Here is a 23,403-nt window from a genome sequence, read left to right as displayed (position 1 = left end):
TTTTTGCATAAGATACACAATTCACTGGAAACAACATTTTAAAACAGTTAAATTATTTTATCATAAGCTACATCTTATAATTTGTTCCATAGCAGAAAGTATGCTTTTGAAATGTGCTTTTGTAACATGATGTGGAATATTTAATTAACATTTTTAATCTCTTGTGCCAAATTTTATTAAAACTGGTATTTAACAAGAAATGTGTGCACAGAAAATGACCAATTCAGTGAAATTGGAAAGCATTGGTGTGACAATTGGCCAATTGATTGATTGTTTTCTAATATGCTAGATTTCAGTGTACCTTTACTTTTGTTTCTTTAATTAGACATTTTAATTATAATTATTCCTAAATTAATGAGTTCTTTCAGACTAACTTTAAAGAGATACTGTAACTAAAAGAGTATTTTTTTACAGAATAATTTGTATTTTAATTAGTGTTGTCACTTGGGTCTTTCTGAAAGACATTCTGTGAAAAGAAAGATGCAAGTAATAGTTTTTTTTTATATATCTCCAGTCACTTAAGAGGTATGAAACTTGTGCTGCCCATCACCATACAGTAAAATAGAAATTTGGTACACATGGGCTATATATCATAATAATATGTTTATTCAATCTTTACAGATTTAAAATTGTGAATTTGCATCCCTTTTCCTAGTGCGAAGCATCAGTTCTCTTTTATAACCAACAGCATTCTTGACCAGCAAGCATGTTTCACAGATGCTTTTATGTAAAACAAAACAGTACATTTGTTTAAGCTACTTATGGTTGTTAAGGAGGATGTTTGATATTTACTGTAATTGTGGTGACAAATTGTATGAATACATTTGCTTTTCCTATCCACTTGTTCATTTCACAATATTTTGCTTAGATGCATTTTTTCACTTCTTACATCTCGGGAAGCTTCCATGACATTAAGAAGAGTTGGCCTTGAAATGTCAAAGCCTATACAGTTTACTGGTAAATCATCCTGGTCCAATTGCAGTTATTCTCTTAGGTTTCAGAAGAAGGATTTACCTCAAACGTTTGTTTGGCTATCTGAGCAATTGGAAGGGGAAATGCAATGTAAAAATGTAATATCCATGCTAATGGATACAAATGGGTCTGAACTACATGATAAAATATTCTTCAGTTAAGCATGTAATAACTTTGTAGTTTTAACTGTTAATTGGTTGCTTTTATATTTGTATTATTTTAAGGACTAAATTTATTAAAATAGCAATACATTTATACAGAGGAAGTCTAATAAGACTGTACAGGGCTGCAGGAGGTAACATTTTCAACCATTAATGTGTTGGGTCTGGTATTGACGGTAGCATCCAGGCTCAGGATACATTAAATATAGAATTGCATGTTATGCTTTTTTTGCAGATTTAGGGCCATAACTTCTTTAACCATTTCAGTGAGCTGCCATACTTTTCAGTCTGTTCTGTCACGTGACTCAAGCATGCGCCAAGATAACCCACCATTTCTGGTTATTGTCTGCTGAAGCTGCTTTTTGGCATTTCCTTTGCACTTAAATCTAAATGCTTGTCTAAAGAGCATCTTGAAGAACCGTTCTGAAAATAAAATAAATAAGGCATGTGCATTCCTGTATCCCAAGGGCCGTATTCATATTGTAATGATAATTTGAGCCGTGCTCCAGGTTACCTCCATGCAGATCCAGATGCAGACATTAGGAAAGATTATTCTTATTGGTTTTACAATTACTTTCCAGAAAATTCCAAATGTGGCAATCAGGTAACACCTTTGATAACTGCTCAGTCTGAACTCTGATCATGGGCAGCAATATGCCTTTTGGAAATAATTCTCAATACAATCTTTCTTTCAGACAGCAATAAATAATGCATAATTATTTTTTAAAAAGCAGTACAAATTAAGTCTAGGATAGCATTTGTCATGTTGATCCAGAGAACCCAGCAGGTCTCCTGTTTTTTTCTAGTTAAGCTCTAAATGATTTACTTTGCCTAATTAGTGCACAATTAGAATACTGTACATTAATGGGACTCCTGGATCTCTGCTCACTGGTCTTTTAAAGCTGTCTCTTCAGATCTGCAAGACTTTGACTCTACAAATTATTGTACTAGTAGGTATTCCTTATTGCAGGTAATGGGTTTATTCCAAGCTGAAAAGAAAGGAAACACAATGTTTTGGCTGTGGAGCCTTCTTCAGGTGTCATAAAAGGCTCCACAGTTGACACCTGAAGAAGGCTCCACAGCCGAAACGTTGTTTCATTTCTTTTCAACATGGAATAAACCCGTTACCTGTTCCTTTGCAGCCTACGCATGCTGACGCAGCTACCTACTTGAACCACTATTCCTTATTGCAGTACATGTCTATAATTAACTGCCAACTCCAGCACTAACCATTCTGGTTATGCAATCTATTGTATCTGTAGTATTTTATCGACAGTAAAATGTAACTGCTGTGAACCAAGAAGATTAATAGATTAAATTTAATATATGTCTTCTAAACATGCCTGATTTAATGTAAAACCAAGAAATCCTGATATTTTTCTCATTTGCTGCTTATTTTTTATTTTTAAAACTGTAAACTGTATCTGTGCAGGTAGCCAAAATATTGGGGGAACACCTAGATGAGTGTATTCCTCTCCATTTTAGAGATTTTCATCTCTTCTTGATGAGAATCTGGGAATATGATCAATGAATATGGCCCTTATACCCCACAGCCAAGGTCTTAATAAAACATCCTTGTGAAACTGTGTGGCTGTTTTGTAAGAAATGTCTGCTGTTGTGGATACATTATGCCAAGATAATTTATTGGGCAGTCTTTAGAATTGTCTCTCCATTTTATTTTTTCTTTGGTTTCAGTAAACAAATGCAAATCATCTTTTAACCATTCATGTATATTGTAATAGTACGAAACATATTTGAGATTCAGTGTTGGATGTTTCTCTTTAAAATCTTAATGGATTAGTTAGTGGATTCAGCTCTTTTTCTTGTGATTTATTTGTTGCGCACATTATAATTACTACCTTCAAAATTATCAAACTGATCATTGATAGGTTAAAATCTTTCTGAAAATCCTAATCAATACATGGTACTTTATACAGTATATAATCAATCACAAGTGCTTGAACTCTTCAATCTGACTAATGTTTTATTAAATCTTTTGTGCTGTAATATAGCTCATATTTTTATTAATAAGATGTACTTTTTTGTGAGTATTAAGGTCTTACAGGTCAAACATGTTTAATGAAGGAGCCTTTTTATTATTTTGTTCACGGTAAAGTGTATTTGTATCTTTCAGATGAACCTGAAACTCGTGATGCCTGGTGGGAAGAAATCAGACAGGAGATCAAATCTCATGCCAAAGCATTGGGATGCCATGCTGTAGTTGGTTACAGCGAATCAACAAGCATCTGGTAGGTCAGAAAGAGATAAGTCTTACTTTGTATACTCTGTATGTTCTTACATGTAGCTAAAAGTCTAACTATTTTCTAATAGTTTTAAGCATGCTTTCTGATAGTCATTACCCTATTTCAGGAACTTCAAAGCCACCCTTTGCTGATAAATAGGTGCCACATTAGATTTAGATTTTAGATCACTTTATTAGCCATATACAATTTTTTGCATTTGGAATTTGTCTTTTCGCATACCCCAGCTTGCTCTACATTACCCCAGCTTGCTCTCCACATTAGGAAACAGTTGTGAAAAGAATCATTCTCTTGTAAATTCAAAGAGTTGCAGTTCTTTATTTTTTAGACAGTCCTGTCCTATTTTACTTTCTAGTCATTCTTTCCACTGATGCTTAGTTTTCCTTTCTTAAACATAACGTCTTAGTATAAACATATCATAATCTGCAGTTGTTTGATGTAATTTTATTCAGTTCTATTGAAATTCTGGTGTAAAGATTGTAAAGATTGGCTACAGTATTTGTACCATAATATTGCATAGTACAGATTGCGAACAGATTTATTAGAGCTCTTAATCTGTTTGAGATATGCGAAAAAGGGATCCTTTTCAAGGGATGACTGATACCTTCGTTGTTTGATTTCTGTTTGGCTACAAGGAGCCAGTTTGTAAATATTGACTGTTTTATAGCATTTGTATTTAGATGTTGATATTGTTCATAGGGTGTTCCACGGAGTTCTGTGATGGGACCTTTGCATTTTAGTGTTTACTTATTGCTTCTTAAACAAATATGTTAGCCATCAGGGATTTGGGTTCCACTGCTATACTGATGACTCTCAAATTAAATTTCAGACCAAAATCAGATACTAGTCCTGCAGCAACTTCATTTGACATGTGTCTGCCTGATTTTAAGATCTAGATACAACTTTCTAGGTAAACCATGGCAAGTACAAGGGTATGCTCATAGTTTCTCAACATAAGCTTATAAAGTTATAAACTTATAAAGTTGGTAACGTCAGTATTGTTCTTGACAGTGCTGAAAATTAACCCTTTTCTAGTGGAAGGTAAAAACCTTGGTGCTCCTTTTGACTTTATGTTGTCATTGGAAGTGTTTGTTAGGAATATCACAAGCATTTCTTCCTTCCTGCATAACTTTACTTGATTTAAATCCTTGTTTTGCCTGTCTGATGCTGAAATATTGATGTAGTGCCTCATTTACTGGGGTATCTTCAGGTACTAAATAGACTTCTTTCCAGAAATCCGGTAACTCCCTTCCTCTGTAAATTTCCCTTACTCCCTGTGCAATTTAGAGTGGACGTCAAGGTTATTCTCTTAAAATAAAAAGCACAAAACGGTCGAGCTCCAGGTTATCTTTTCTGAGATCTCCTCAGTTTTTCTTTTTACTTAGGCAAAAATTGACTTCAAATTATTGAGTGACAGAGCCTTCATGTATACAGAAAGTCATAGGCCAAGTCCATCAGACACTTTACAGCCATCAACATTTTTGAACTTGCTTAAAGACCTTTCCACTTCATTTGTAATTAAGGTTTGCTATTTGGTTTTTGAAAGTCATTTTGCTGCACTCTGTTTTTTTTGCCTAAAATGTACATTATGTATGCTATTGTCCAGCACTTTCTTTTAGAACATTTTGAGGCACATTTTTAAAATTACTTTTCCTGTCCATAGAGATATACTCATAGCGCTATACAATTTTAAATTATCTTTAATATGTGTGGAAATTAATATGATCTGTATTCTAGATTTTTTCTGTTGGTATATATTGAAAATTAAAAGCTTCAGTAGTTTTTTTTTTCAAATTAGTTTAATTAATAACTCCAGTATATGCAGACTCAGATAGGAAAACATATTAACTAATAATTTGTTTTTCTTTTTCTGTTTATTTTGTAGTGAAGAGGTTTGCATTCTTTCTGCATCTGGCACGGCAGCAGTTCTTAATCCCAGGTTCCTCCAAGATGGCTGCTTGGACAGCTGCAGTGAACACAGGTTGTCAAGGCAGCCTGCCTTCTTTTCCACAGGGTCAGAGAAGGGAGAGTTTGATATTTTTCTTCAGAGCAAGGATAGTTCTTCCATGTTAGGGTAGGTTACAGAGCTACAATGCAGGCGAACAGGACCGAATACTTAACTCTACTAATATGCTTTGGTATGTTCGCTATGTCTTTGTTCAACTTATTCTCAGAATTTGTTTCAAAATGACTCTCATTACTAACCAAATAATACCGATCAATTCTTTGTTAGTTTTTTATTGCTAAAAAATTAAATATTCTACATGGTTTGATCCTGAGATAGCTGGCTGAACAAATGACTTCTGAAGTACATTGTCCATTTCAAAACTTCAAAAAGTTCAATTTATACAAAAAATAGATTTACAAATGGAGTTTGGCATCTGTCTCCCCTTCTGTTGCATTTCTCAGATTTTTTTAATTGTTGCACAAGAAAAGCATTTTCATCATGATGTTTTTAAAGTTTTAATTCTTTTTAATATGCAAATCCATTTACATTCAGATAACAATAGAAAACATAAATGAAGAGCAAGACCTGTTTTTTATATACGGTGATTTAATTATTTGGATCGCAGTTCTAATGTCCATCTTGTCTTTGCCATTGCAGATTAGAGGAGCCATCTCCTCCTAGCTGTGGATTTTGCCATATTCCTTATGATGAGCTGAACATGCCTTTTCCAGCACATCTTACGTACTGCTATAATTGCCGGAGGCAGAAAGTCCCAGATGTTCTTTTCACCACAATAGACTTGCCAGTTGAAGCTGCAGTAACTGGAAAAGGCTGCCTCATCCAGGCCAGGTAATATTCAAAATATTGTATTCAGCCTGTTTTTGTTTTCGGTGGCTATTCCCCCCACCATACCCTTCGTTTTACCATTGTTTCACTAATGCATAACAACATATTATATAGAAAATTTCACTTTCCCTCCCAAGTGCTTTACAGTGTGTCAGATGGCACAACAGAATAAGCATGAAGCACTTTAACAAATTACATATTACAGTTAATCTGCAGTTTAACTACAAAAACTATTAAAGAATATTTGTTATAAACTATGAGTGTACATTCCCTTTCTTCACCTAATCTTTTGCACAAATGATATTATTAAATCACTAACCTGCACGTGCTTACCTTTACAATTAGTTTAGTGTGGTATCGAAACTAGTCTTTGAAAATTATCCCTCCTATCTACTATCTCAGGATGTATTACTTTGTCCCTGTTTGAATCGAGACAGAACAACTGTACAACAGGTAAACAGACTTTTTTTTAAAAAAAGTCCTGAGTTCTGTTATTACTTCTCAAATATTCTATTTAGTTCTGTCTGTAGTTTAAGTTTGTGATGTTGAGAAATCCAAGACTGTACCGTTTGCAAAGACTTACTGGATAGGTAATACAGATATTTGCAAGAACATAAGGAAGACTACAAATGAATGGAGGCCATACGTCCCATAAGGCATATGAAGTATCATTTTACAGTGTTTACAGTTTGCATCTGTAGTTTGTTTTTGCTACCTTCATATAGTACTTGGCTCTGCATTAAACAGAGGTCTTTATACTGATCCCTATCATACTCCATCAATTACAAATCCCCAATTGGACAGCATTCATCACACATTTATTCTGTCTTCTATCCATTAACCAGTTTTCAATCCAAGAACATCAATTACCTTGAATGCCTATTGCTTTCAATTTGAGAATTCGTGATAAAATATGAACTTAATCAATTCGTCTTCTGAAAATGTGTATGTGCAATACAAGATGCTCTAAGTGTTCACTAGTGTTGTTTTTTCAACAAATGTTTTTTTTAGTAAAAAAGATTATTGACCCGCTTATTCTAAAGCCATGTTGACTTTTCTCTTGATTTGTATTTCCATACAGACAAAACTCTCATTCTAATTATTGTTTCCAAAACAAAATGCATAATAAAGAATTACTGGTTTTAATTACTTGTTTGAGTTTTTGTACTGTTTTTATGGGTGGATTAACATGAGCAATTTTCCAGTATGCGGGCACTACCCCTTTCTTGAATGACTGTTGGAAGATTTTTTCTGTCGACATATGAATAGCATACAGTAGGTTAAATTATTAAATCAGTCTGCCATTTTGTTTTTGGCAGGCTATGCCGTCTTAAGAAAAAGGCTCAGGGAGAGGCAAATGCTACAGCCATCAGTAACTTGCTTCCATTCATGGAGTATGAGCTGCACACACAGCTGATGAACAAGCTGAAGCTTCGTGGGATGAATGCTCTCTTTGGGCTCAGGATCCAGATCAGTGTCGGAGAAAACATGCTGGTTGGCCTGGCAGTAAGTGTTCGATCCTTAGTCATATTTTTGTGTCTGGATGAATGGATACATTTATTTTTAAAAATATTTTTATTTTTTTAGGTTCATCATTGATGAAAAGCAACAGCAGACAGATATAGAGATGAGAGAGATGGCTTGCAAGTGCTGTAGGAAACCACTGTGTTGGACATATCCAAATCTTAAAACACTTTATAAATATGTACTTAAACATTATCATTGAAGGAATTAGATAAAAATGTAAAATACAAGTGAAGTACACTGAATGTTTGATGTTTTTTTTAATTTATGTTTTCAATAATGTGATTTTTGTCTTTATTTCATTAAGTCTGCCACGGGTGTGTATTTAACTGCCCTGCCTACCCCAGGGGGTATCCAGATTGCTGGTAAAACTCCAAGTGACATGTCTTATGAGCAGCATATATCAAACATGCAAAAGAAGATCAATGACACCATTGTCAAAAACAAAGAGCTGTATGAGATAAACCCCCCTGTAAGTAACAAACGTTGTTCAGCATTTTTTCATGGCAGTGTTTCATATTATTGGCAATGTTTGATACTATTTCTAAATGTATTAGTTACTGGTGTTACTGCTTGGGTTGGAACTGTAACAGGTACTTTAAAATAGGAGAATCCTGTGCAACAGATACGTGAAGATATTTGGCAAATAAGGTGAACAAATTCTCTTCATTTACAGTGCAGGAAATGCTAAAAACCAAAACAAAACCTTACTCGTTTAAAGAATTTAGTAAACATTTACATGTATTAGGGATTATATCTTATAAATATATTAAAATATTAGATTAAAAATAAGAAGCTATGGAAGGCTGGCAATGGTACCATCATAAAACATCTCTTCATTCTTGCAAAATCACGTCCTTAATTCATAGTTCCTCACTTGCTTGGCTGCTTCTCCTACTGGTGCAGTACTTTTACTTGTAAATTGTCCCACAGCCTTCTGATGGGTCAGGTAACAAATGGCAGCAGGTTTTCTCAAATTACAGAGTGCAGTAAAGCCAGTCATGAATGATCAGTTAATCAGTAAGATGCCAAAAATATTTGATCAATAGCCAAAGACATACTTTTTTCCTGATATTCAGCTGTAATTTTTCCCTTTGTTTGTGCCTAAAGGAGGTAATTGATGAAATAATTGGTTCACCGATCCCAGAGCCCCGGCAGCGATCCAGACTCTTTAGGTCTCACTCGGAGAGTTCTGATGAGGTGTCTGAGCTGGATCTGTCCCATGGGAAGAAGGATGCCTTTGTCCTTGAGGCAAGTCAGACATAGACAATATATTGCAGTTGTGAATTTATGAGCTAAAAGTAACAACTAAATTTCTAAATGAAAAACAACACAGTCACAACATACAGATGCATCATTGCGGGCTTCCTGGACTGGACTGTCCTGGTCTAAACTGACTTCATTTCGCACTTACCTGCTTAAAGTTAAAGTTAGCAGCCACTGCTCTCATTAAGTCTTAACAGCATGAAACTCCAATTTTGACTAGTGAAATTGACTTATACATCTGTCTTGCAAGGAACGTATCCTTAATGAATTGATCCTTAAGTGAATTAAGGATTAGCTGGAGTTGCTGGAGAAATGCAATGTAATGGAAGTGCCTAGGTTGACTACTGTACCCATGCTCTAAACAGACTTAATTCTGCTTTATGTATACAGTTGCAAGAAAAAGTTTGTGAACCCTTTGGAATTACCTGGATTTCTGCATTAATTAGTCATAAAAACGTGGTCTGATCTTCAACTTAGTCACAATAATAGACAAACACTATCTGCTTAAACTAATAACGCACAAACAGTTGTACTTCTTCTTGTCAATATTGAACACATCATTTAAACATTCACAGCCCAGGCTTGAAAAAGTATGTGAACCATTGTATTTAGTAACTGGTAGAACCTTTAGCAGCAATAACCTCCACCAAAAATTTCCTATAGCTGCTGATGAGACTTACACAAAGGTTAGGAGAAATTTTAGACCATTCCTCCTCACAAAACTGTTTCAGTTCATTGATATTTCTGGGATTCCTTGCATGAACAGATGTCTTCAGGTCATGCCCCCGCATCTCAATTGGGTTGAGGTCCGGACTCTGACTTGGCCATTCCAGAACACGCATTTTCTTTTGTTTAAGCCATTCTGTTGTTGATTTACTCATGTGTTTCAGATCATTGTCTTGTTGCATCACCCAACTTCTATTAACCTTCAGGTGACGAACCGCTACCCTGACATTCTCCTGTAAAATTTCTTGATACAATTTTGAATTCATTGCTCCCTCTATCATAGCAAGCTGTCCAGGCCCTGAGGCAGTAAAGCAGCCTCAAACCATGATGCTCCCTCCACCATGCTTCATGGTTGGGATGAGGTTTTGGTGTTGGTGTGCAGTGCTTTTTTTCCTCCGAACATAGCATGCATGTGTCTGCCAAAGAGTTAAACGTTTGGCTCATCCATCCGCAGAATATTGTCCCAGAAGCATTGTGGAACATCCAGGTGGTCTTTTGCAAACTTGAGATGTGCAGCAATGTTTTTCTTGGAGAGCATTTGTTTCCTCCTTGGTGTCCTTCCATTAACACCATTCTTGTTCCGTGTTTTTCTTATAGTGGACACATGAACAGAGACTTTGTCAAGTTCAAGAGATTTCTGCAGGTCCTTTGCCGTTACCCTAGGGTTCTTTCTTACCTTCTTCAGCATTGCACGCTTCGCTTTTGCCGTGGTCTTTGCAGGACGCCCACTCCTAGGGAGAGTAGCAACAGTACTGAATTTCCTCCGTTTGTAGACAATATGTCTTACTGTGGGTTGATGAACACCCAGGCTTCTAGAAATGCCTTTTCCAGCTTTATGCATCTCTACAATTCTCCTTCTAAGGTCCTCTGATATTCCTTTTGATCAGGGCATGGTTCACATGAACAGCTCTTTCTTGAGAAGCGCAGACTCTGTCAGTAACCAAACTTTGTGTGCCTTTTTAATAGGGCAGGGCACCACCAACCCACACCTCCAATCTCATCTCATCTCATTGATTGGAACACAAGTTAGCTTTTGGAGAAGTCATTAGCCTAGAGGTTCAGATACTTTTTCCAACCTAGACTATGAATGTTTAAACAATGCATTCAGTACTGACGAGAAGAAGTACAATTGTTTGTGTGTTATTATTTAAAGCAGATTGTGTGTTTATTATTGTTTTATTGTATTATTATCAAACTCAAAGTTTGCAGTCATGGACAGCGTTCCAACCCTTAGTTGGGCTTATCTTCATTAATGGTCACATTTCCCTAAAATATATGTAGTGTTTTTACATATGCGTTATTTAGTGGGGGGTGGAGGGTGAAGAGAATAAAGTCATTTAAAAATCTTATATTATTTCTTATTTAAGCAGACAGTTCCTGAATTTTCATAGCAGCACTTGAAGTGCTGCTCACAATGAAAAACACAATTCTGTATGAAGGCAATCATTTAAATATTCCCTCCAATATGTTAAGATTGAAATAACAATTTGCATTTGTGAGCCAAACATCCCTGAGGTACTCATCCACATAAACTCTGACATTGTTGCTCTCTTTTCAGATTGATGATGCCGATGCAGTAGAAGATATCCATTCTTTACTGACAGATGCTCCTTTGCCACCAGGTACAGGAGAAGATTATTGGTCAGGGTTCCTGTACAGCTTTCAGAAAAGAGAGGGCTCTTAGACACTGTGTACCTTGATGTTTTCTTTAAATTAGTATTTATAATGTTTTATTATTTGTTCTTTGTGGATAACCTTTTTCCTGTTGTGAATTCACTTAGTCCTCTAAAGTATTTTTTTTATTCTTTATAGGGTTTTATAGTTGCAATACCGAGATAATGCCAGGGATATACAACTGGACAGCTGGAGTGCAGGTAATGCTAGTAGAATATTTTTTTGTTTCTCGGTAGTTAAGCACCTGTTTTGGAGTTTAAAACATCTCTTCTTTTGCCCTTTAGATGTTTACCTCGGTGAGAGTATTCAGGTTAAACAATGCGATCTTGACAAACCAGGGACTCAACAAGACTTTTAATGATCTCTGTGAGAATCTGCTGAAGGTATGATTTTTCCCATATTGTACTGAGCATAATGGGGTTTTAATGAACTTTGTGAAATGTACGTAATGCTTTTCTTGAATTAGTCCTTCTCTAATGTGTAAATAATACTTAAGCAGAGTTATTTACATGTTATCGGGAAATGATGTATCATAAGATTGATGTGTTTGGATTTTGAGAATTTGGGATTAAGGCTTCTGTCTTTGCCTTACAGAGTCTATATTTTAAACTGCGTTCCATGATCCCTTGCTGCCTGTGCCATGTGAACTTCGCTGTGGCTGTGCCTGAGGATGAACTTATTCAGGTTGGATAACAAGATGTTTGTTCATCCTTTCTGTGATTGTCATTAATTGTATTTTAGGGGGTAGATTTATAGTGAGTTATAACACGCAAATTCATCGGTTCTTCATTTTATAGTTCTTCAGTTGAGGCATATCTTAAGAACATAAGAAGTAATTCTTTCCATCTTGATTGCTTGGTTGCTACTGATTGTTAAAGATCTCATCCACACAATCTTTCTAGAATCCCACTGTGAACCCTCACATGGCTAGTAAGCAGACATTTATTACAGCCTTGTTTGCTTATAACCCACCACAGGCATTGCCACATAAAATAAATTTACATTTGCTTCCAAGAATCCAAGTTCCCCAGCAGCACTGGAATAGAAAGTGTTTTTTTTCTGTTAAAATGGTATTAAAAATCCATTACAGACTACATGATTACATTGATGTAAAGGTAAGGGTACATATGAAAAATATTACACTTGATATTGTCACAAATTTCATGAATTGTTTCAGGTGGCTGTCACTGCTGTTGCAATGACTTTTGACAAAGACCAAGCCCAAGAAAACTGGAAACTCAGTGTGGATAAGTCACTCATGAAAGGTATGATTTGTTTATTTATTAATGTGTTATTATCTATGTATTTATTAACGTGTTTTATCTTGTTTTATAGTAGCTTTGTACAAAAGTTCATATTTAATTTTGTTAACAGTGACCATAAAATTATTTTTTTTGCACAATGTATTCTAAATAGTGTGATGCAAGATTGTAAATCATGTACTGTATGTTTAAGATGGGAAATAGGTGTGTCATATTTATTAAAGATCATAATGAATGAAAATCAGTTGTAACTGCAATTTGCATTTTGCACGGTAAACAGGTGACCTTAATTATTCCGTTGCCTTTTATTTCAAATTATTTGCAACTACCTGTAAGTCTTAAACCAAGATGTTATTAAACAAGATATTGTTTCATTTGTTATTCATCAATTAAAAACAGCCTGACCTGTTATTTACAGCAGTTTGGGTTTGTGTATCTAAACAAACTACATCCTTGAAGATTAATCAGCATTTTCTTTGAAAAGATTATGGCATCGTTATTTCAGAATACATTAGTTTTAGTTAAAACCACAAGCTCTAAAGCCCTAAACCTAAAGGTTTGCAGTGTATATAAAAATGATAATAATTCCTTCAGCTTTGTCTTATTAACATATTTTAGGTTGAGGAAGAACTAGCATATTGACACAATTATTTAATTCCAAATTATCTGTACATATTTATTAATCTGTACATATTTTACGTATTATTATAAGTAAAGTAATAAAGAAAACAGTGTTGTCTTCATGGCATTGCAAGGAAAGGTATTTTGTGTGATGAAGATTTAATGGTGGTAATTTAAAAAATTCAGATATCTGATATCCAATTTAAATTCAGATATCTAATTTGATCAGATATCTAATTTCAATTCATTATTTAAATTAGAAATTCAGATATCTGTTTTTTTTTTTGCAGATCAGATTTTCAGTTAATCTGGCTGTGATTAATGTGTGGGTCAGCAACCTTTCTTAAAAAAGCTTTATTTTTAAAAGCATTTTTTTCAATGGAGTCCAAAATAGTGTGAAGTATATAATTTGTTTTCAGTATGCAAATATGTACGTATTTGAGTTTCAGTTGGAAGACGTAAGACTCAATAAGAATGCTGATAGATCACAGCTCAGCTTTTCATTTGTTGCCTGAAATGGCCAAATCAAATAACGGAAAATTACATTTTAATGGTTGTTATTAAAAGGTGAGTATTCTCCTGGTTTGTAGGAATGGAACTTATGTATTATGTTAGATAATGTTACTTGTTTTTTGTTTTTAAAGTGATAAGTGAAAATGAGGAACAACTCCAATTTCCATTAGAGCTGTGTTCCGACTCCCCATGTGCAAACCCCTTCTCACCCGGAAAAAGCACAGGTACGTAGAACCTCACAGTTCTTTACTGTACATTCACTGCATGTAGTAGAAGTAATCACACTAACAATACATGCAATCCTTATTTAAGCTGCTTGGAAATCAGTTCAGCATGTTTGAAGTAAACTGCATTCAGAAGGACTGCTGAAAATAGCATACATAACATGCCTAAAGTACTTTAGGGGAAATGTCCTTTTTGCTGCCAACAGATGTCACTTTTTTCTTTGAAAATGAATGTACCAAATGTAAATTACTGGACCATAGCAACCTAAGCTGCTATCATAACAGAAAACTAATTGAAGAAAAGACTATTTAACCCATCTTGCTTGTTTGGTTGTTAAATAATCCAAGAGGATTCAGATGTTCTTTGAAGGATCTTAGGGAATCTACTTCAGCAAAGTGGAAGGGTAGTTTTCAAATCTCTTTATTTTCTTCCTTGTTCAGTGCTGAAAAGATAGTTTAATCCATCTGTATTTGATGAGTTATTGTTCTATGAGTTTATATCTGATTTCTTTCCTGATCAGTGGTGTTTTTTGTAATACTTTTTACTTAAGTACAGTGACATGTTCTTATAATATACAAGCATGAACATCTTTTATCTGATGAAAGGTTTAAAGGGAAAATTTGGATGGATGGCCTAGTGTTTTGAACTTTAAAAGTTTAGAACATAATCTGCTACACTTTCAAATCCAGTTTCTCACACAGGGGTATCCTGAGTGACTATTTATGATGCATCTTTCATCTGTATTTCTTTTTTAAACAATTAATAATTAGTAGTAGACTAATGTCTGTTGCAGTTAAGGTAGCATGGTGGTAGCAATGCTGCTTCATAGTTCAAAGATTTGATTTAAACTTTACAGAATTTGTATGTTGTATTCCAAAGATGTGACGTTTGATTGGTAATGCTAAACTGTCCTTTTCAGTCAGTCTATGGTTAGTAATTGGGTTGCATATTGAGTTGCAAATTTCAATATTGGGAATTCATCATTATTCCCATAACAGCAAGATACAACAGCCTTAAAACTAAACTAATGTTCCACAGGTAGCCTTAGAATCAGGAATTATACAGACAGGCATTGGGACATGCAGCTATGTCACTGAATGACTGCATCTTGTAATTGATTTTTTTGGTCTCGTTAGGACTTCAGGAGTCCACAGGCATGCACACAGTCCCCGGTGCTCAAAGAGGTTAGTTATTGCTGCTTTGGCTCATTCTAATTCATTGGAAGAGGGTGCTTTAATTCTTTTTTTCACAGATAATTGATTCATCAGAGAAGCACTGAAGCAACAGACGTCATCCATATTTTCTTTTTTCTTTGTCTTTTTTTTCTGTCTGTGTGTTTTCAGCCACCTCAGTTGATTACAGTTCCTTTGCAGACAGATGCAGCACCTGGATAGAGCTCATTAAACTGAAAGCTCAGACCATAAGACGAGGATCAATTAAGACAAGTAGGAAAAAATGCTTCTAGCTGACTATGGTGACAATCTGAGCGGTACCTGTGATCCCTCAGTGGTGACAGGGTGGACTTTGCTGCCCAGAAATGGCATTGCAGATCAAGCACAGCTGATTTCAGAGTGTGAAAGCTGAGGACTGCACTCCTTCAGGTTCTCCTCTGTGGAGTAATGGTGCCAAAATGTTTTGATTACATGAATGTGTAATGAGGCAGAATAAAAGTAATCTAAAATTATTTAAGAAAAAAAACAATCCACGTCTTGTTAATTTTGCTAAAAGCCTGTTGATCTGTTGTGGGCAAAAATCGATTTGCTAAAAATAATTAAGGGGTTACATTTTAACAAATGTAACATCTTTCACACTCTTGCTCCAAGAACCTTTCTTCAGCAGACAACTTTTTTGTGTTTCTTTGTCTTCATTGTCTGATTATTGTTGGTAAACCGTGGCCTGTTGTCCTCTTTTCTGGCAAACCATTTATTTCAATCTTTTTTTCTATTTACTGCATGCAGTGCATGATTACATTTTCCTTCATGGCAGGCCATGCTTGATGTTACATCGCTGAAGCTTCAAAGATTGCTGAATGCCATCATACAACTACTCTGATACACAGTGAATTCTTGTCTGCGTATTATGTATTTCATTGTTATTCATCTCTCCTGTGTTGGAAATTCATTCTACTAAATCCACTATCTTTTCTGTTTATTCTTACCTCTTTCTAGCTTCTTCACTTGAAAAAGCCAGTCCTCTGGCTGAAGGTCACTCACGTCTTCGTTCTACTACGTCATCCGCAGGCTGTACTGTCACTGTTGTCAAAATGACTCCGCTCTCTTTCATCCCTGGTGCAAAAATAATCAAATACGTTGGCATCATTAATATGTTCTTCATCCGAGAAACCACATCGTTGCGGGAGGTGAGCAACAATGTAACAGACATAGGCAGATATAGTCCTCAGGGACTTAAAGGTGTGGAGCTAGACACCAGTTAGGTATAAAAACTGCCCACATAGTTGTTTCTTTCCAAATGAAAATAAAAGAAATTTTGAAGTTTTTTTTTTCCAAATGACAATACATTTCCAAATGATATAAGATAATGCAGCACAGAGTCTGCCTTGCAGAGTTGGGGCCCTGGGTTCAGTTCTGGACCTGGTGTGCTACCTGTGTGGAAATTCTATGTTCTTCCCGTGTACACACGGAGTTTGCCTGGGTGCTTCAGATTTCTTCCCACAGTCCAAAGACATACATGAAGGTTAATTACTGTAGCTTCTGTGAAAACTGGCCCTGTGAGTGTGCACCTTTGTTTTTGTGTGTGCCCTGAGATGTACTAGCGTCCTGTCCAGGGTATATCGTTTCTAGCCGGGATAGGCTCTGGCTCCCCCTTTTCACTGTATTGGATACCATGGTTAGAAAATGGATGGATAAAATAATGCTAAATATGTGATTTTAGTTTTTCTTAGAAAAATGTTGCATAAAATGTTTTCTTGCCTTTGCATCTTCTGCTGAATGTAGTGATTGGTCAAAATAGGCCTGTCACAGTAAATAATACTTCTCTGTTTTTGTCTTGGTTTGTTAAAATTAAAATTGATTGATTGTCCATTGCCAGTGGTGTTCTTTAGATAGATTTGCGAAATGTTTTGTTTTTAAAAACCTAGAAAAATAGAACACACGGTCATGGTGATCTGTTCATTCATGTAACTGAAACATTTAATATTTTCATTCCAAGGTCCATTATCATGCATCTTGCAGAGACTCAGACTTTTTTGAGTATTTTTGAGTGATCAGCATCATGCCCAGCCATGGGCCTAGAAGACCTCAGTGCAAAACAAATATATTTATTTTCTGTGATTTGTATGCTTCACAGATTCTGTATGTTGGTTAAGATTTGATGTTTGTTTTTATGCAGGAGGGTGGTGTCAGTGGCTTTCTTCATGCATTCATTGCTGAGGTATTTGCAATGGTCAGAGCCCATGTCGCAGCACTGGGTGGAAATGCTGTGGTCTCTTACATCATGAAGGAGTGTGTTTTCATGGAGAATCCAAACAAGAATCAGGTATTGCTGCTGGATTTTTAAACTGTACTGATTTTAAAGCTGTTTGGCTTTTTATTTAATATACAACTGCCTCATTTACTACTTACTAAACTTTAGTTTAGTGCAAATAGATGCAGGATGCACAACTCGGTTTCTGCCTGTACTGTATGTGCATCACAGGCAGACAGACATTTTGCAAAAGTGTATTTGTCGTAATTTAAATAATGGCTAGGTCAATGAGCGCTATGATGAAATAACGATAATAGAAGCGTAATAGTGTGAGGCATTGCTATACTCACACATTCATTAACTATTTTTGCATTTGTTTTTTTCCCCCTTAGGCTCAGTGCCTAATCAATGTAAGTGGTGATGCAGTGATCTTTGTCCGTGAGTCTGAACTGGAAGCCATGCCTGTTCAGCCACAGACATCAACAGCACAAAGTTCCAGCAGTGGAGGAGACGTTACTACATGAAGACAATTATGTGCTATTGCACACGTAAACAAAATCAGTTCCAGGTTGTGGCTGCCTTAAATCCCGATTGCTTCCTTTTCAACACTCCTTTAATCTTTTTTTTTTTTTCCACTGAGGAGTGAATTGGTGCAGATCTTTCCAGTACTCAAGAATCAGGAGCCATCACTCACTAAACCATCATTTTGCATTTTTGCATGAAAAGGCATCTTTAATTAGACTCAGATGACTTTCCCTTGTTTGTAGTTAAGAGCATAGAAGTTCCTTTTGTGAGAGCATGGGCAAATTTATGTCATTTTCAATTTAAAAAATCTGTCATTGGAGACTTTTAATGTTTCACCCTACATTTAGGTACTAAAATTCCTGTTTATCAGTACTTATGTTTATTGTTGTTTGTTTTTTTTAACGCAACAAGACATGCCACTGTTACAAAAAATTGTACATTATGAACACCAAATTAATAGTCCTGCTATTTCAATTTCAGTAGCATTAGCTACAGTACATCTATAGCTGTTATACCATATTTTTTACTTTAATTCTTTCCACTAGGTGAATCATGTTAAATTCCCGTTTATCATCCTTGACTGTTATTTTGGTACTGGGCTTTATCTTACCTGGCTAAGGGACTTAGGTATGACTGACTGAAATGCTAACTGGTTTTGTTTTTTGGTTAAACCACAAAAGCATTGCTGTTAGAGTTGGTAAATAGCTTTAAAGGAGCTTAAAATGTGTTTTTGAAATCTCATGAACATACTACTGAACCTTGATATTTTTAAATTGTCAAATGTTAAAGTTTCTGACTGCAGTAACAATTTGTAGAATAGGTGCCACAGAAAAATTGTGTAAATGTACTAAAATCTAAAATAGTATTTTTGTAATGAAGTGAGAAATCAGTCTAAAGTCCATATTTTGCATGTGTATGTGCAACTTAATCTTAGGTTTTGAATTTATATTGTTTGAAAGGTGTTGGTATATAATGAGCATATTTGTTGGTAAAGGTAATGCAGGTTCAAACCAATTGAGACTTGAATGTACATATAGACTGTTGCGTAGTTTAATTGGCAGCTTGCTGACCTTTCCTGTCAACCTTTTTCTTTGTTTATTGGCTTGAAGAGTCTATCTTGAAAAATAAAATCATATGTTGAAATAATATACCATATACAGCATTTCAATGTATTTTTTAAATTGTATTATTTTGCTTTCCAATAAGAATCAAGCACTTGGTATAGCTTTATTGTTATGAATCGTTTTGAACCAGAGAGACAGTTATATAAGTTGCATATTAAATTAATGTTGTGGTATTTAGATACTCAAAATTAACTATCCAGAATTATTGATGAATGATTTATGTAGAAAGACAAAGTGATACTCTTATTGGCATTTCACTATACTTTTTCCATTTTTCATGGCTGCAGATGAGTACCAATGTCTCATTGATTCAAGCTTTTGCAATTATGTGCATGAGAGTTAGTGTTTACATTCTTTGTGCTTTGGAAATGTCTTATAATGATTGTGACTATTGAAAAATCCAGACATCTTACATGAAAAGGATTTAAGTTTGTTCCTTGCTAAGAAATGTCCAATATGTTCAGACAAGCACAAATATGCAAATAAATGTCTCAAATATCACCAGGAAATAGTTGAAAGATGGTGTTCAGTAATAGTAGAATGAAGTGATTCACCATCTGTGTTGCTAGAAAGAAACCATTCATCGACAGAAGGAAACGTTTATTAGGCATAAAATAGTATGTTGAAACTGGCTCCAGTTAGAGCATTTGGCTTTGCCTGCCAGGAGTTGTATGTGTTCACTTATCCTAGTAAAGACCCTTGTGGCAGAATTTTGTGTAAGCAGTAGCCAAATAATGCTTGTGTTGTATATCCTGAAAAAAGAGCATTATGGTTCAATCTGAAATCATGTATTAGGACAGAGAAATGTGTGGCTCAAAAAATGTTTCCCAGATTCCTTTGAATTTTATATTGGCTGCTAAACCATTTTTGGCTAATTATATTTCTGTTGTGTACCTAGTCAATCAAGATACTGTATCTTCACAGAGTTTAGTTTCATAAATGTCAGTAATACACTCACGTAAGACTGATATTGGGGTATTGTCACCAGGCTTTGCACACTTGTATAATTTTGTATCATCAACACTGTTGTAAAAGTAAACCATAAGCTTTGTAACTGATATGACTCAATGGTAACCTATATAAAGGAAATAAAATTGGATCACAAATACAACTGTTTTAAAGTTTTATAACACAATTAAGCTTTCTTGCTAGAACTGGAGCAGGAATCCATAAATAGTACTGTATTTCAGAAGTGTGGAATTCAACATAGGCTTCAGGTCGTTGGGCATTCTTTTCTTAATGTTCTTATATTCAAGCAGTCTAGCAAAAACAAGATAAAACTTTTAATTTTAGGACTTAATATAGTTATTAGATTGTAGTTTGCAATTCTCTGCAGCTACCTCCAACATCTCAGGATCTTCATGCTGTCCAATACTTCAGTTCTCACTGTATTGAACATGACAATGCAGTGCTTTTCTACAAAGTCCTAATCAGCTAGGGGCTGGAACAAACAATTCTAACTGGAATCCCACAAATGATAGGGTTGACTTTTAATGTGTTTTTCACAGTTCATTGTAACCAAAATAACCAGTTAATGCATTTACAGTATGTTTTATTGAACTAGCTACATGTGCAGTCTAATAAAACTAAGCGGAAAAATGCAAAGTACTATATCCTACAAAAGATTTGAATATGAACCAGAGAAAAATAGCCTGTGCTTTACAGGAGCAACTGAGCTTTTTCTGAAGAGGGGGAAATTATCCATTCATTGCTGTGAGAAAGGCTTGATATAAATGTCTCACAAGAGACATGATTGTTGTATGTTGCTCTGGTGTATCATTGAAGACAGTCATTGTCTCTTTATGGTGTGATATTCAGGGGAGCCAAATATATACTTGGTATTACATATTGGTTGCAGTATGGAATTGCATTTCTGCAAATTGGTCTTAGTTAAGCTAGCCTTTTCCAGTACTTCCTTTCACAAGAATGTTTGTTAGATGCAGGGACAGGAATCATCACTCACAAAGCTATTCTTATTTAGAGACATAGTTAATTCTGCATGCTCTACTTTTTGAAACTTTGTGTTAAAACATTTTTAAAAACAAGATGAGAAATTTGCTCCTTAGGTCTTTTCTCTGTTGTATTAATATTACTAATATAATTGTTAAACTAAATAGCTGTTCTACATATTGCATTCATGTTGTACCAGTACTTTTAAGAGTGATTTTAATTAATTCATCCACATTTCTTCTGAATAAAATAATATTTCCTGAAGACATATCATTCTTCTACAGTTTTCTCCCTTGTATTTTGCTCCTTTTATAGAGCTAAGTATTGTACACTTGGAAATGAGAAATTTGTATTTTCCCCTATACCGTGTCTTGCAAAAATATTATTTCAAAGTTTTCACATTTTGTTGGTTTAAAACTACAATCATGACACTTTATATTATTTTTTAAAATATTTTTTTTCATATACACAACCTACTCTTCACATGCAAGGCAAATACAAAAAGTACATTTTTAAAATATTGAAAAGTCATAACTGCAAAGTATTCAAACTCCTTACTGTGGCAAACATAAATTAATTAATAAAATAAATTAAATAACAAGGGACCATTTGGACCATCTTGCTCTTTAGGAATCTAATTGTAAATTTTATCCAGTTATCCAGCCATTTTATAAAGGTGCCCAGAATTTAGGACTCAACCACCTGGCTGGGAAGACTTTTCCAGTTCTCTTCTAAATTATTTTCCCTTAAGTTTCCAATTGTCTTTGGTTCACTACTGAGTGGGAAATAGTTCCCTTGGTTGAACTTGAAGAGATTTAGTTCCTGCAATCTATCCGTATATGACAATAACTCATGACCAGGAATCATTTTCATTTCTTTTCTTTGAAGTCTGGTTAAGGCTATAATATTTTTTCTGTGGTATGGTGACCAAAACTGAACACAATGTTCTAGATGAGGTCTTTCTAATGAATTGTAGATCTTAAGCATAACTTCCTTGGATTTAAATTCCACACATTTCGCTACAGTTCTCTTAAAAAGTATTTGCACCCTTTCCGATTTTCTGAATTTTTTAAGATTTTTGCCACTGAATGGTATCAGATGTGGGTCCTAGTGTACGGTAAAAGGAGTCTACGTAAACCAACACCAAAGTTTGGTGCTTGTTTCATTTATTTTGTAACAAAGGTCAACCAACATCCTAGGTAACTGTGTGAAAAAATTAACACCTCCTTTGATTCAGTAACAGGTTGCACCATCTTTAGCTGCAGTAACTGCCACCAAACACTTCCTGTAATTGATGATCACTGTTAGGAAATTTGGATGTATTCCTTCACGAGAAACAGCTTCAACTCGGAAACATTTGAGAGTTTTCTTGCATAAACTGTTTCGTATCCTGCCATAACATTTTATGGTTCAGGTGTTTGTCCATCCTTTACCAGAAAGCCATTTATCCTGATGATAGGGGCCTTCCCCAGAAGGATATAAGATGTTGAGTGAGATTCATTTTTAAAGATGCTTTTAAATCATACTTTTGATAAGTCTGGATGTGGGATTTTCAGAGTTTTAGCAGAATAGGTTTTCTAACAAATCCTTCAGGATGTTTTCCACCTCTGATGACAGTTTGATTTTGTGGAAAGACCTCTGGTATCTAATATTCTAAACACCCATCCCTGCAAATTAAAATTCCAGTGCCTTCTCTCTGTGATCCCCTTGGCGAACCATAGAACACAATACTAATTAAAGCACACAACTCACTGTTTGGGAAAACAGAAATGCTGTAGGGGGAATGTTAGATAATGAAAAACAATAATTTATGTTTAAGAGAGGGCTTTGTCACCTGCTGCTCATTACAGTTAAAAATTAACTGCATTTGGTTCAAGAAGTGAACCAGCTGTCACTGGAGCCACTGCGAGCTCTTCAAGCTGGATTTAATCTCCATTCCACTGGTAAACCTAAATCAGTTAAAACATGAAACTGCCATAAAATGCTCACTATTAAATGTTCACTCACTAGGCAACAAATCAGTTCTGGTTAATGATATGGTGCTTGACACCAACCCTGACCTGTGCCTACTTACAGAACCCTGGCTTAGACCCACTGACACTATTCCTTTAGTTGAAGCCTCACCTAATGGCTATACTTTTTTACAGAAAGCTCGTTGCTCAGGCCGTGGAGGTTGCCTACCAGCCATCATCAGCGAGTCTCTGAGAATTGAATTAAAAACTACTAATGACTTTCACACATTTGAAGCAGTGCTTCTTAAAATAGCACCCGGATCATCTACATTCTTTTATTGTACAGACCCCCAGGACCATATGCATTGTGAATTTGGTGAACTGCTCTCTGATTAAGTCATTAATCAAAGTTGTAATATTAGTCAACTTT

At 35.2% G+C, this 23,403-nt stretch overlaps 1 protein-coding gene across 13 annotated transcripts in view; it reads left to right on the top strand.

The window, feature by feature from the left end:
- c2cd5 (C2 calcium dependent domain containing 5) overlaps positions 1-21,289 on the top strand; it is a 39,597-nt gene extending 18,308 nt beyond the window's left edge. For 6 of the 13 annotated variants that reach the window (XM_088646967.1, XM_088646962.1, XM_088646960.1 and 3 more), the window contains 17 exons: positions 3,268-3,382; positions 5,280-5,468; positions 6,000-6,191; positions 7,508-7,694; positions 8,020-8,184; positions 8,823-8,963; positions 11,263-11,326; positions 11,517-11,578; positions 11,663-11,761; positions 11,973-12,062; positions 12,556-12,643; positions 13,906-13,998; positions 15,136-15,183; positions 15,343-15,444; positions 16,168-16,358; positions 17,348-17,494; positions 17,815-21,289. In XM_088646967.1, the coding sequence (XP_088503093.1) occupies positions 3,268-3,382; positions 5,280-5,468; positions 6,000-6,191; positions 7,508-7,694; positions 8,020-8,184; positions 8,823-8,963; positions 11,263-11,326; positions 11,517-11,578; positions 11,663-11,761; positions 11,973-12,062; positions 12,556-12,643; positions 13,906-13,998; positions 15,136-15,183; positions 15,343-15,444; positions 16,168-16,358; positions 17,348-17,494; positions 17,815-17,946 (2,105 nt within the window). In that variant the 3' untranslated portion in view covers positions 17,947-21,289. The remainder of the gene's footprint in view (positions 1-3,267; positions 3,383-5,279; positions 5,469-5,999; positions 6,192-7,507; positions 7,695-8,019; positions 8,185-8,822; positions 8,964-11,262; positions 11,327-11,516; positions 11,579-11,662; positions 11,762-11,972; positions 12,063-12,555; positions 12,644-13,905; positions 13,999-15,135; positions 15,184-15,342; positions 15,445-16,167; positions 16,359-17,347; positions 17,495-17,814) is intronic. The other 7 variants (XM_088646970.1, XM_088646966.1, XM_088646963.1 and 4 more) reach the window with 3 other exon arrangements.
- Positions 21,290-23,403: the final 2,114 nt, after the last annotated feature.

Source organism: Lepisosteus platostomus, chromosome 9 (assembly GCF_059453375.1).
Source record: "Lepisosteus platostomus isolate fLepPlt1 chromosome 9, fLepPlt1.hap1, whole genome shotgun sequence".
Classification (NCBI taxonomy): domain Eukaryota; kingdom Metazoa; phylum Chordata; class Actinopteri; order Semionotiformes; family Lepisosteidae; genus Lepisosteus; species Lepisosteus platostomus.
This window is presented reverse-complemented; position numbering and strand designations above follow the sequence as displayed.